This window comes from Narcine bancroftii, chromosome 4 (genome assembly GCF_036971445.1).
Source record: "Narcine bancroftii isolate sNarBan1 chromosome 4, sNarBan1.hap1, whole genome shotgun sequence".
NCBI classification, from domain to species: domain Eukaryota; kingdom Metazoa; phylum Chordata; class Chondrichthyes; order Torpediniformes; family Narcinidae; genus Narcine; species Narcine bancroftii.
Window position 1 is genome coordinate 234,318,314 of NC_091472.1, and position 12,883 is coordinate 234,331,196.

Genomic DNA, 12,883 nt, shown 5'->3' on the forward strand with positions numbered 1-12,883 from the left:
TGCCAAAGGTTCTGCTCCTTCAGGGAGCTAATGCCCAGGTAACACAGCAGGACTGTGGTAGGTTTCACAGGTAGGACAGGGCTCGGCCAAAATGGAGATGAGGCAGGTTGAACAAGTATATATAAGTATATGTCAATAACCCTGATTTAGCGCAACCCCGCTTTTATCACGATTACATTTTTGGACCCAAACGATTGCGTTATAACAGGGTTTCACTATATGTGTAATGAGCTGCCAGAAGTTGTTGTTGGGATGGGTGTAATAGCAACGTTTTAAAAACATTTAGACAGGTACATGGTTAGAAAAGGTTCAAAGGGATAGGGACCAAACACAGGCAAATGGGACTAGCAGGTAAATAACTTGGTCACCATGGACAAGTTGAGTCGAAAGGCCAGTTTCAATGGCTGAAAACCTTCTTGAAGATTTAAATGACGTCAATCTCATCCTTTCTCTCCACTTTAAAATCTAGCTCATTGAACATAGTGAAACGCATGGACAGAGTAGATGAAGAAAGGTTGTTTCATATGGTGGGAGAATTTAGGACTAGAGAACACAACTTCAGGATTGAAGGATGTCCATTTAGAACAGAGATGCGAAAGAATTTTTTTAGCCAGAGGGTAAATCCGTAGAATTTTTTGCCACAGACTACTGTAGAAGTTAAGTCATTGGGTGTATTTAAGGGAGGGATTGATAGGTTCTTGATTATCCAGGAAATCTTAGATAATGGGGAGAAAGCCGGGCAGTGGGGCTGAATGGGAAAATGAATCAGATGATGATTGAATAGCAGGGAAAACTCAATGGGCCGAATAGCCTATTTCTGCTCCTATGACTTATGATCTACTTCTAAACTTTTCCAAAGCTTAAGGAAAGTTATTAACCCAAATTATTTCTTTCTCCAGATGCTGCCTCACCTATCAAGTATTTCCAAGATTTTGTACCTCAAAATGCCAATATCCAATCTAAATATGGACTAGACCAGGGCTCTCCAAAGTGGTTGATGGGTTTGATAGGACCATCCAAGGGATCAATAAATGACATGGGGCTGAAAAGGGGTTGATAGAAAATAGCACCAATTGTTGACCAAGCTCTCACTAAAGCGGCCCTTGTTGCATTTGACTTCGGCCTTTGAATTGTTTACAGTGAAGAGGAGGGTGGAAAGAGGTATGTATGCTGTGATGAACTGTATCATATTTTATATTGTATATGTTTTTGAAGGATATAGATTGTGGGAGTAGTGTAGGTTACAAACACACACAAACACTTCACAAAACAGATCTCATTTAAAATGCAAGAGCTTTGCTGAAAGTGAGTCATGCAGGCACCGAGAGCCTTTGCAAAGACAATAAAATGAAGACCTGTTTTGCTAAAGAATTTCAAAACCAGGTTTAAATGGATTATTGTTTTGAAAGCAACAAATGAACAGGCTCAGAAGATTGGGTTATGTGCTGTAAGTTTGTTGTTCTAAGAAGTTCATGTGGTTTTGCAAGGAGAAAGAGAGGGAAGACTAAACAGGCTTTCTCTAAGGGAGAAAGAGAAAATTCAGTTTGAGTTCTTCAGTGGCTTTTGTAAGCTGGCATCTTGTTTGAACCCCATTTTGAAGACAGGTTGTGAGTTCTGAGTTCAGCCTGTGAAAACCATTGTGGTCCTTACAAAAGGAAACGGTTGACTAGAGTGTTTCACCTGAAATAAGGGAAACAAAAGGAACTCTGTGGTGACCTGGAGAAGAAGTTATCATTTCAAAAACCCTGATGGGGCAAGTTTCTTCAACAAGACACTAAAGTGGCTGATCAGAGGGAATAAGTTTGTGTGTGTCCAACAAGCAACAAATCTCTCTCTGAAACCAACAAGAACCTTCCTGAGTGATAACCAATTACCTTAAAGCACCAGAGCTTGGTGAAAATTCATAAATATTAAATTCTGTGCACAGTATAAGAATTACCTGATACCGGTGAACTTGGAGGAGTGAGAAGCGAGATTGGACTGTGAATCAAATAACTTTTCTAAACCTATACACATTACATACATGTGTGCTTCAAATTAGAAGGTGGTTAAGTTAATAGCAGTAAGTTAAAGTTTGATCCTGTTTTCATGTTTAAAGAAAATTAAAAATGATTTTTGATAAAGTAACCATGTGTCTTGATGAATTTCTATTGCTACTGGGTTTTGGTGTCTTCTGGGCCTGTAACATTTGGAGGCTCATCTTTTCAGATTGAAAGATTTGGAGTTTTGAGATCTTAAACTTTTAAAAGTTTTGGTAATTTATTAGTTAATTGGTTTTTCCAAGCTAATTTAAAGCTTGTGTGTGTGGAAAAACAGCGGCAATGGATGTTCGTACATTTTTGTCACAACCATCACCTGCAGAGCAAGAGAAAAGAAGAACTGATGGTCATTGCTAAGGAACTAAAGCTGGCTGAAGTCAAACACTGGATGAGGAATATACAAATACAGAGGATTAGAGTGAAATATTATATAGGTGAGGGAAAATTTGTTGAGAAAGACAGATAATTTTCTGAAAGATAGATCTTTTGAACTGTAATTGGAATTGGAGAAATTGAGGGTGGTAGAAGAAAGAGAGAAACAACAATGAGGTAGACAAAGCTGAAATACAAAAACAGGAACCTGAAAAACAAAGAGAGGAGGATGAAAAATGGAGAATATATGAGGAAGACTAGATAAAAAACGGAAGGAGGATGAGGAAAGACACAAAACAAATGACTTGGAAAAGATTGAAAGGGACAGACGGTTTCAATTAGAGAAGTTAAAAATTGAGATGGAGGGAGGTATGAGAATTGCGACTGTAACTCCTGGGGAGAAGTTTTTAACTGGTAGAGAGGTAAATCTAGTTCCTCCTTTTGATGAGGGAGATATAGATACATATTTTCAGATTTTTGAAAAGGTTGCTGAGAGCTCAAGGTGGCCAAAAGAAAAATGGCCTCTTATGCTCCAAAGTGTATTGAAAGGAAAAGCACAAATTGCATTCTCTAGTTTGTCTACAGAGGAAGTGGCAAATTATGATACAAGCAGTAATGAAAGCTTATGAGTTGGTTCCAGAAGCATAAAGACAAAAATTCAGGAGTTTGGTGAAAACATGGAACCAATCTCATATGGACTTTTCTCTGGGAAAATCTGTACGTTTTGACCGTTGATGCACCTCGAAAGGAAAAAAATAATGATTTCAACAGATTAAGTGAATTGATATTAATTGAGGAAATTAAAAGGTGTGTTCCAAATGCGATTAAATTATACCTGGATGAGAAAGACGTGGGGATGAGGCAACAAATGGCTAGGTTAGCAGATGAATATGCTCTGATTCACAAAAAACAAATTTCCAGAATAGTAAGTCTTTTCAGAGACTAGTAAGTCTAAAGTTAAGTCTGGGGAGAATCTTAAGAGAAAAAATGAAGGCAAGGTGGGAAAGCACAGAACTTCTGGATTTATATGTCATGTTTGTAAGAAACCTGACCATGTTATTGTAAATTTTTTAGTGTTGAAAAGGAGACGAGAAAAAGAGGTATTACCAAAAGCATGTATTCAGACAGTTAAATTTAAAGAGACAGATGTTCCAAACCTGGTAAGGATATGATGGGTGTATTCAAACCTTTTATGTCAAAGGGCTTGGTTTCTGTAAAGGAGGGAAAACCACAGGTTCCAGTTAAGATTCTTTGAGATATTGGAGCTGCCCAGTCACTGTTGTTGGAGAATGTTTTAACTCTTGATCAAAAGACACACTTTGATTAGAGAGTTTGGAGGTAATGTAGAGTCAATATCTCTTCACAAAATAGTGTTGAATTCAGAATTAGAGGACCTATTGTAGTAGGAGTTCTTTCAAAGTTACCCATGCAAGGCGTCTCATTTTTATTATGGAATGATTTGGCAGAGAATAAAGTTGGGTAAGTTTTGAGATTAACAAATAAGGCTAGTAAGGATGAGGTTGATGAAGTTGTGAGATATATCCTAATGTGCTGTAACAAGGTCTTTACAATAGACAATAGGTGCTGGAGTAGGCCAATTGGCCCTTCAAGCCAGCACTGCCATTTATCGGATCATGGCTGATCTTTCCCTTTCAATAACCAATCCCAGCCTTATCCTTATAATCCTTAACTCCCCTGCCAACAAGGGCCTTATCCAACTCTCTCTTAAATCTATCCAATGAATCTGCCCCCACTACCCTCTGTGGCAATGCACTGCACAGACCCACAACTCTCTGAGTAAAAAAATTTCTCCTCATTTCTGTGTTAAATGACCTTCCCTGTATTATAAACTATACCCTCTAGTCCTAGTCTCACCCATCATTGGGAACATGTGCTCTGATTTCACCCTATAGAGCCCTTTGATAATCCTAAATACCTCAATCATGTCTCCCCTCATCCTTCTAAACTCCATCGCATATAATTCCAGTCTTTCTAACCTATCTGCGTATTTCAATCCTGCCATCCTAGGAACTAAGCTTCTAAACCTGCGCTGCATTCCCTCTATAGCAAGTATGTCCTTTCTCAAATATGGGGACTAGAACCGGTCGCAATACTCCAGGTGAAGTCCCACCAGGGCCCTGTACAACTATAGGAGGGCTTCTCTACTCCTATACTCCAAATCCCCTCTTTATGAAAGCCAACATCCCATTTGTCTTCTTCACTGCTTGCTGAACCTGCATGCTAGTTTTCAATAATCGGTGAACAAGTACGCTCAGATCCCTTTGCATTACCCCACTCCCTAGCTTAACTCCATTTAAGTAATACTCTGCTCTCTTGTTTCTGCCTCCAAAATGGACAACCTCACATTTACTCACATTAAACTTCATCTGTCATCTTTCCGTCCACTCCCCTAAACTATCCAAGTCCCCTTGCAATTTCCTGACATCATCCTCGCTCTTTACACTACCACCCAGTTTAGTGTCATCTGCGAATTTGCATATGTAGTTATTTATCCCCTCATACAAATCATTTACATAAATGATAAACAACTGAGGGTCCAACACCAACTCCTGCAGGACCCCATTCGTCACATCCTGCCATCCAGAAAATGACCCATTTATCCCAACCCTTTGTTTCCTATTTCTCAACCAATTATCTATCCATGACAGCACCCTACCCTGATATCATGCTCCTTGATTTTGCAAACTAGCCTCCTGTGTGGGACTTTAATCGAAGGCTTTCTGAAAGTCCAAGTACACCACATCCACTGGCTCTCCCGAGTCCACCCTTCTTGTTATGTCCTCGAAAAATTGCAGGAGATTAGTCAAGCAAGATTTTCCTTTAAGGAACCCATGCTGACCAGCACTGATACTATTATTCCTTCCTAAGGGTTCTGCTATTTCTCCTTTAATGATGGATTCCAATATCTTCCCCACCACCGACGTCAGGCTGACAGGTCTATAATTTCCCGTATTCTCTCTCCCTCCCTTCTTAAAAAGTGGTACAACATCAGCCACCCTCCAGTCTGCAGGCACTTCCCCAGAATCTAAAGAACTTTGGAAAATGTCAACTAGTGCTTCCACAATTTCCAGAGCAACCTCTCTAAGCTCCCTGGGATGCAGCCCATCAAGCCTAAGAAGGTCTAAGAAAATGATGAGAACAGAGAAAGATTCAGTTGATAGAGACTGGCACAGTACTTCTGGAATAGTCCTGAAAGAGCAGGTTAATTGTGTCAGGATTTATCTTTGTCAAGGAAAGAGTTAATTGAGCAGCAAAAGACAGATGCTGATCTATTGACTTATGGGACAAAGCTGTAAATGAAGAAGAGATTAAAGAGATGGCCTGTGGATATTACTTGAAGGGTGAATTGTTAATGAGGAAATGAAGGCCTCTTGACATTCCTGCTAATGAAGAGTGGGCGGTGATCCATCAGGTGGTCATTCCTAGAATTTACCAGAATGAAATTTAAAAATTAGCCCATAGTACACCTTTGGGTGATCATCATGGTAAAGAAAACCATGAATAAGATTTTGAAACAATTGTTCTAGCCTGGTTTGAGGAAGAATGTTGTAAATTGGTGCCGGACATGTCACCTTTGTTGGGTTGTGGGGAAATCTAACTAGGGTCCTCCAGTAGCTCCACTGCAACCTATTCCTGTGGTTGGGGAACCTTTCATTAGGGTTATTGTGGACTGTGTGGGACCCCTGCCTAAAACAAAAGCTGGAAATCAGTACTTGTTAACAATTATGTGTGCAGTGTTGAGATTTCCAGAGGCTATATCATTAAGGAATATCGAAGCAAAAACAGTGGTAAAGGCTTTGGAAAGATTTTTCAGTTTTTGGATTACCTAAAGAGACACAGAATGATCAAGAATCTAACTCCCATCCCCGGTTTAGTGCCACCACCCATCCCCCCCACTCCCCTATTCAGCCCCAGGATTCCATGAGTGATCAAGTAATTCCATGAAGGGGTCGATGGTCTAAAAAGTTTGGGGATCCTTGGACTAGACAATATAACAACATCCTGAATGCATGCTAGATACTACTGCACAGCATATTCTGAACACGTTAATTATATTTAAACATGACAACCTAATCACAATCTTGACATACTTACAATTACTATGTAAACTCAGTCAGAACCCCTTCATTTAACATAACCTGAACATTGATTGAATACTTTTACACAGTATGGCACAAACACATTCTACAATCTGAATGTGGGGTGAATGCTTTTACACAGCACCATGAACACAAAAGGGATCTTGTCACAGCACAAACTGAAGAATTAACACACCGAAAAACTGCCACCAGGGCTAGAAGAAAACAATTTTCTGATTTCATTACAACTAAAAATAAAACAATCATATACATCAAGAATATTAGCTGGTCTTCTGTATGAGGGATGAAAATTTATTAGAATCAAAACAATAATGTGGAAATCCACTCAATGATTTATCTGCAGGGTCACGCTGCAAGTCATTAAGCAATCTATTTGTTCCACCAAATTTTATAAGAGAAACCGAACAATGACTTCACAGTCCATGTTGTAAGACCAAGGTTGGGTTCCCTTGAGGATTTATGCAAAGTTTAAATTAAAAAAAAACAGGCTCCACACAGTCAAAATATTGCCACTTGAACATTTGGCTGGGATTGCAGAATAAGTACAATAAACAGAGAGAGGTAATTAAAAGGAACTTTTCAACTGTGTACTTGGACTCGTATGTCTGGCACAAGTGACAATCAAAGTCATTACAGCATTCAATAAAGCTTGGATAATTAAGAATAAGAAATAGGTTTCAATGCAAGTCATGCAGCCCCTCAGGTTTGCTTCTTAATTTAACAAGATCATAGTTGAACTGTTTCAGGAACTCTATTTTCCATTTGCATCCTTTGGTTCACCCAATTCCCAAAAATCAATTGATTACAACTTGAATGTACAATAGAAGTCCAAAAATCCAGATACCAGAAATCTGGATCGCATGAGAATCCAGACTTTTCCAAAACTCTCAAATTTTAAAAATTTAGCGAGCTTTTGTGTGCGTTCATATGTTAGTGCCACAAATGCACAGTGGCAATAAGTGACCACTTTATTTTTCTTTAAAATTACTCACTTTGATAAATAAAGCACACTGTATTTGCCAATGAATGAACTACCAAAATTTACCTGTTCATCTCTTCTTTACTTCTCCTTAAATTTGAATTTTAAAAGTGCTGGCAGAAAATCTGGACTGCTCGGGGATGGGTTGGTCTGGATATTTGGACTTCTACTGATTTCAATTACAGTCTTCTGATTATCACAGATGTACAATCCTCTTGTGTAAAGAAATGTCTCTGCCTCTGAGTCCTAAGCAATAAACCTAGCATTTAGAGCCCAGAGGGATGCTCATTGGGCAAACAATGATCTGCTGAAGGAACTCAAAGCGACCCTGGATAAAAGTCAGTAAACATTTTGGGTCAGGACCTTTTGTTAAGAGTGAAAAGGGGAGATATTAACTAATATTAATGGGTGGGGGAAAATGGGGAGGGATTATTGGACAGAAGGTGGGAGAGGTGGAGAGACAGGTTGAGGAAGAGACCACTGGAATGGGGAAGAGAAAAGTAAGAATGAGATAGTTAAAGAAAAGCTGGAAACTGGAACTGGATAAATATGCGGGTAACCTAAAGTTAGTAAAATCCATGTTCGTGTTGTTGTGTTTAAGGCTGTCCAGGAGAAACATAATGGTGCCAGGATCTGTTAATTTCCAGAATTAAACCATGATATCTAATGCAAGTGAAAAGTACACAAACCAGGGTCAGCGTTAGGGCATTAGGATGACCGCGGGGGCACATTCTGACATTCGAGAACTCATTCAGTTGGGGGGGGAGGGGGGTAGGTGGGGGGGGAGTGTGGTGGTGCCTACCTGCCATTAACCACCTCCGTGCACTGCCGTCACATTTCCCTCTACCTCCGACATTAACAAACATACTGCTTATATCACATGCACACTAGTGACACTGGCGATGCTAGTACTGCGGGTGGGGGGCACAATAACTCATTTGGGAGGCAATGCCCACAAATGCCCCCTCTTTGCGCCACCTGTGACACAAACCTAGGTTTTGTGCTGCATAACATTTCTTGGTTATGAAAGTGAGCTGAACACCAACGCGGATCTGAGTTCAGGACCTTACTACTGAAAAACTTGCTTGCTACAAGGTTTTCAACATCCTCATCATTTCAGAACATTGCACAGTGCTTTCACATATTGGTTTGTTCAGCATTCCAAAGCTCTTGTATATTAAGACGGCATTAAGGACCATTGCTCTGGCACATTAACTCCAGATCAAAGCTTCTCTCTCTGACATATTAACTTAAAGTTCTTTCTCTCAGCTTTCTTATACAAGTGTTCCAAAATACTGAGCACCACCAAAAATACTGAAAAGTGATGGGATGATATAATAAAGGTGCACAAGCCTGTTTAAAATTAAATCTCTAAAGGGCATTATGCAATCTCTTTGATTAACTTATAAATCATTGGTTTAATTCAATTGGCAAAACTCAGAATTCTGTGGACACCATGGTAGAAGTAAAAACACACAATGCTGAACAGACTCAGCAGGCCAGACATTGTCCTTTATGTCACAAAGGCAGAGAGACATAACGGATGTTTTGGGGTTCAGCCCTTCATCAAAGTATGAGAAAATGTTGGTGAGCGTCATAATAAAAGAGTGGGAGGGACAGGGCAGGAGGTGATAGGTAGAGAAGGGAGGTTGGGGACAGCAGCACTGGGGGAGGGGGCAGAAAGACTGAGCTGTGTAGGTGAAAGAACTAAAAAGGCTTCAATGGAAAGCAGTAAAGTCAATGTTAATGCCACCTTCCCAGATGGAAAATAAGGCGGTGTTCCTCCAATCTGCAGGTAGTCAGGGTGGGACAGTACATAAAGCCATGGACAGACATGTGAGTGCGGAAGTGTGACCTAGAATTGAAGTGGTTGGCCACTGGATGGTTACTGTGGTTGCAGACAGAGAGGAGGTGCTGAGCGAAGTGATCTCCCAGTCTGCGACCGGGGGATGCAGTAAATAAGTCCTCTGGATGTACAAGTGAAGTGTTGCTTAACATGGAAGGTTTAATTCAATTAATTCCTGTCCTCACTCACGAATGAGTCATTGAGTTGGCCAGCATTATGAGGAGAACTGCAGAAGATGGATCAAACAAGAGCAACACCAAAAATTCACACACCTTTGATTAGCAGCTTATCTCTAATGGATACACGGCGGGATGAATCAGTCCCTGCATTTGTGTTGCCTCTCCCTTTCATCCCATCTTCACCTTTCGACTTTTTTGCTAAAGTGAGCATGGCAGGATACTTTCTTAAACCTGAAAATGAACAAGAAAAAATTCAGAAACATTACATTATTTTTAAAAAATGGTTTTGGTAGTCCATTACATTGTAGAGATGATCCTCCAGAGGCTACTACACTAAAGAAATAGACAATCACATCAGACTATTATAAGACAAGATAGCCATATATCATAAATTGTCCATGTGAAAACACAATGCTGGAGAAACTCAGCAGGTCAAACAGTATCCTTAATATAGAAAAGGTAAAAATGCATAACTGACATTTTGGGCATCAAAGTACCTTGATAAAGGGCTAAAGCCCAAAATGTCAGTTAGATATTTTTACCTTGGCTATATAAAGGTCACTGTTTAATCTGCTTAGTTTTTCCAGCTTTGTGTTTTTAATTCAACCATGGTGTCTACAAACCTTTGTATTTTACTACATATTACATCAATCACTTTTTATAGCATTCAACTGCAAAGAAACTATCCATTCTGTGGGGTTTATATTCCCAGCAGCCATTACCTTCTGCTTTTCTATTGCCTCGTTCAACCTCACAAAGGGAACTGCTTCATTTCCACTTGTATCTTAGTGCCGCTGTTGCAATTCTTCTTTAAGTTACATGACCTTCATCTCCTCAACACATAGCTCCCCAGGAGCAGCAGCTTCAGTGGTAGCTGTCATATTATCCTTCTCCATCCAGTCATCCTTCGCACTCAGTCATCAAAGATGCACAACAATAACTCAAAAACCAAAACAGTTCCCATAGGACAAACGGCAATTTCTCTAGACTGTGTCCTAACTTAAACACACAAAAGGAATCCTTTAGTAAGGCTTACTGCTTCTTCAATGGGCTTGGTGATGCTTTGGTGATCATGCCTCCTTGAGTTTGAAATGCTCTAAACAGAGCCCATCAATCCAGTCCGAATTCCAAATCCAATTTCCAACTTTCTATTGTTTTAAATTCCATTTTTATTGACTGAAAATTATAGCAACTATTTTCCTTTATAATCGCTTGGAAAATATCGGAATGTAGTTGTTGTCTATGACTCGTTCAAATAAATCCATACTAAAGTTGAGTTGAGTTTCCCAGAGTTTATTAAACATTGTTAACGTTATCAGTTGCTATACATTGTTACAAGCCGTTATGTGCTATTAGATGGTGCTAAATCTTTGTTAGACATTCAATAAAAATTATGAGACCTTCTAAACCCATACCATTTTATAGAATAAAGGAACTAAAACTAACATATGTAATTTCTCTAACAACTGCAAGACCTTGGCTCGAAGATGTTGCTAGGAGACACTCAAAGAACATGTAAACAACATCTTGAAAGTCACAAAACAGAATTTGCTTGCATGAAATACATTTTAACCCTTACACCATTTTAAGAAAAGAAGAGAGAAATCATCAGCGGTTACAAAAATGGTGGAATATTTGGCATGCCATCAGATACTCAATTAAACCAGTACAGCACAGCCTGGTTTGGAAATTGAAGTGCCCGGGAATGCAGAAGTCTGCAGAAGATAGCAAACAGAGCCAGATCCTACATGACTCCCATTCATTGCAGGCACTGCCACAAGCAGACATCCCACATCATAAGGTATCCCATCACCTGGGTCACAACCTCTTCTCACTGCTACATTTAGGCAGAAAGCAAAGAAACCCAAAAACTAGCACTTCCAGGTTCAAGAATATTTTTCTAACAGATATCACACTTTTTTTTTTTGAATATTTTATTTTTGATTTTCTAAGACTAACACAAATCTAAAACAACAATACAATATCTCATCAATGATATTACATTCAGAGTCCATTCCCCTCTCCCGCCTATCCCTCTTCCTTCCCGTCCATACCCTAATACCACAAGGAAAAGATTATGTAAATTAAACATAAAGAACCAAAAATCTAGAGTCACAGACCCTCAAAGAAACCAAATATAAACCCAAAGTAACAAAGTAAATTGAAAGATACAAGACAAGAGCATGTCATCTGCACCACGACCCACTTCATTTATCTCAATCATTCCACTATTAGTACAGATTTTTACCTTTCTTTTACTTAGAAGGGGTGTACCTCTATGTTGCAAATAAGGCTGCAATACCCTAATGAATGTGTCATATTTTCTCCTTAAATTAAGCGATTTTCTGTATGTCTGTAATCCATCAAGTAATGTTTAGTTGGGAGTTGGACTTCCACGCGACCGCTACACACTTCCTGGCTACCGACAAGGCGACATTTACAAACTGAATTTGGTATCTGGCCAGTTTAAAACTCATATCCATGTTTCCCAAAAGGTACAATTCCAGATCCTGTGGAAAATCCATCTTAATTTTTTTAAGAATGTCCCCCAGGTCCTCCCTAAAGGATCTCACCTTTGTAAACAGCCAGGTTGAGTTGATAAAGGTCAAATATCAGACCCTTGAACCTTCCTTTGTTACACTAATCATGGACTGCTCTGACAGCATAAAAAGACTGCCTGCACTACTGAAAGTCACTTTTTTCACTTGGATTGCTGTGAATATTTATCATCTATTTTATTTGATTATTGTATTTTTAAATCAATTAAGTTCATAATTGTTGTTTCTTTTTCCTACAAGTACCTGTTCAGCTACAACAAGTAAGAATATCAGTGCATATATACATTGTACAATGTACATGAAAATCAACTCATCATTATCAAATATTACACTGTACCTCACTTTGTGATCAACATGCATTTCTAGGTTGCAAGTGCAAATGGAATCAGCGCTAAAAGAGGTTATTGTTGCATTCTATACAGAGATGTGTTATGACAGCACAGCCATGCTACGAGGAACCCATTATAAACTCCTGCCCTCACCATTGCTGTACAAGAAATCAGGAGCTTGGCATAAACTCCTGACTTCCTCATTGTTTAACACTGTGATACTGATAACCTGGCACAAATCAAATAATGAATTGCCCACAACTCAGAGGGATGCAGGGATGAGTGGTGTGGATGCTCAGTGTTGAGATGTGGAGTTAAAGCTTTCATCCTGATCTTTGATTTCCTCTATACCAAAGAAAGGCTATATTTCAGATATGTATCAATTGTTACAATAAAGTATGGATAAACCAGAATGGGAGAAATCTAGGACTAAATGGGAAAGTGATTTAACTTATATTAT

The 12,883-nt window shown here is 39.2% G+C and overlaps 1 protein-coding gene across 4 annotated transcripts in view; it reads right to left on the reverse strand.

Moving 5' to 3' along the window:
- ube2f (ubiquitin-conjugating enzyme E2F (putative)) overlaps window positions 1-12,883 on the reverse strand; it is a 202,353-nt gene that overhangs the window by 141,262 nt on the left and 48,208 nt on the right. For all 4 annotated transcript variants that reach the window (XR_011356456.1, XM_069934352.1, XM_069934355.1 and 1 more), the window contains exon 3: window positions 9,630-9,767. Coding sequence is in view for 3 of the 4 variants with exons in the window: in XM_069934352.1 (XP_069790453.1) it covers window positions 9,630-9,747 (118 nt within the window). In the remaining variant the exon portion in view is untranslated. The remainder of the gene's footprint in view (window positions 1-9,629; window positions 9,768-12,883) is intronic.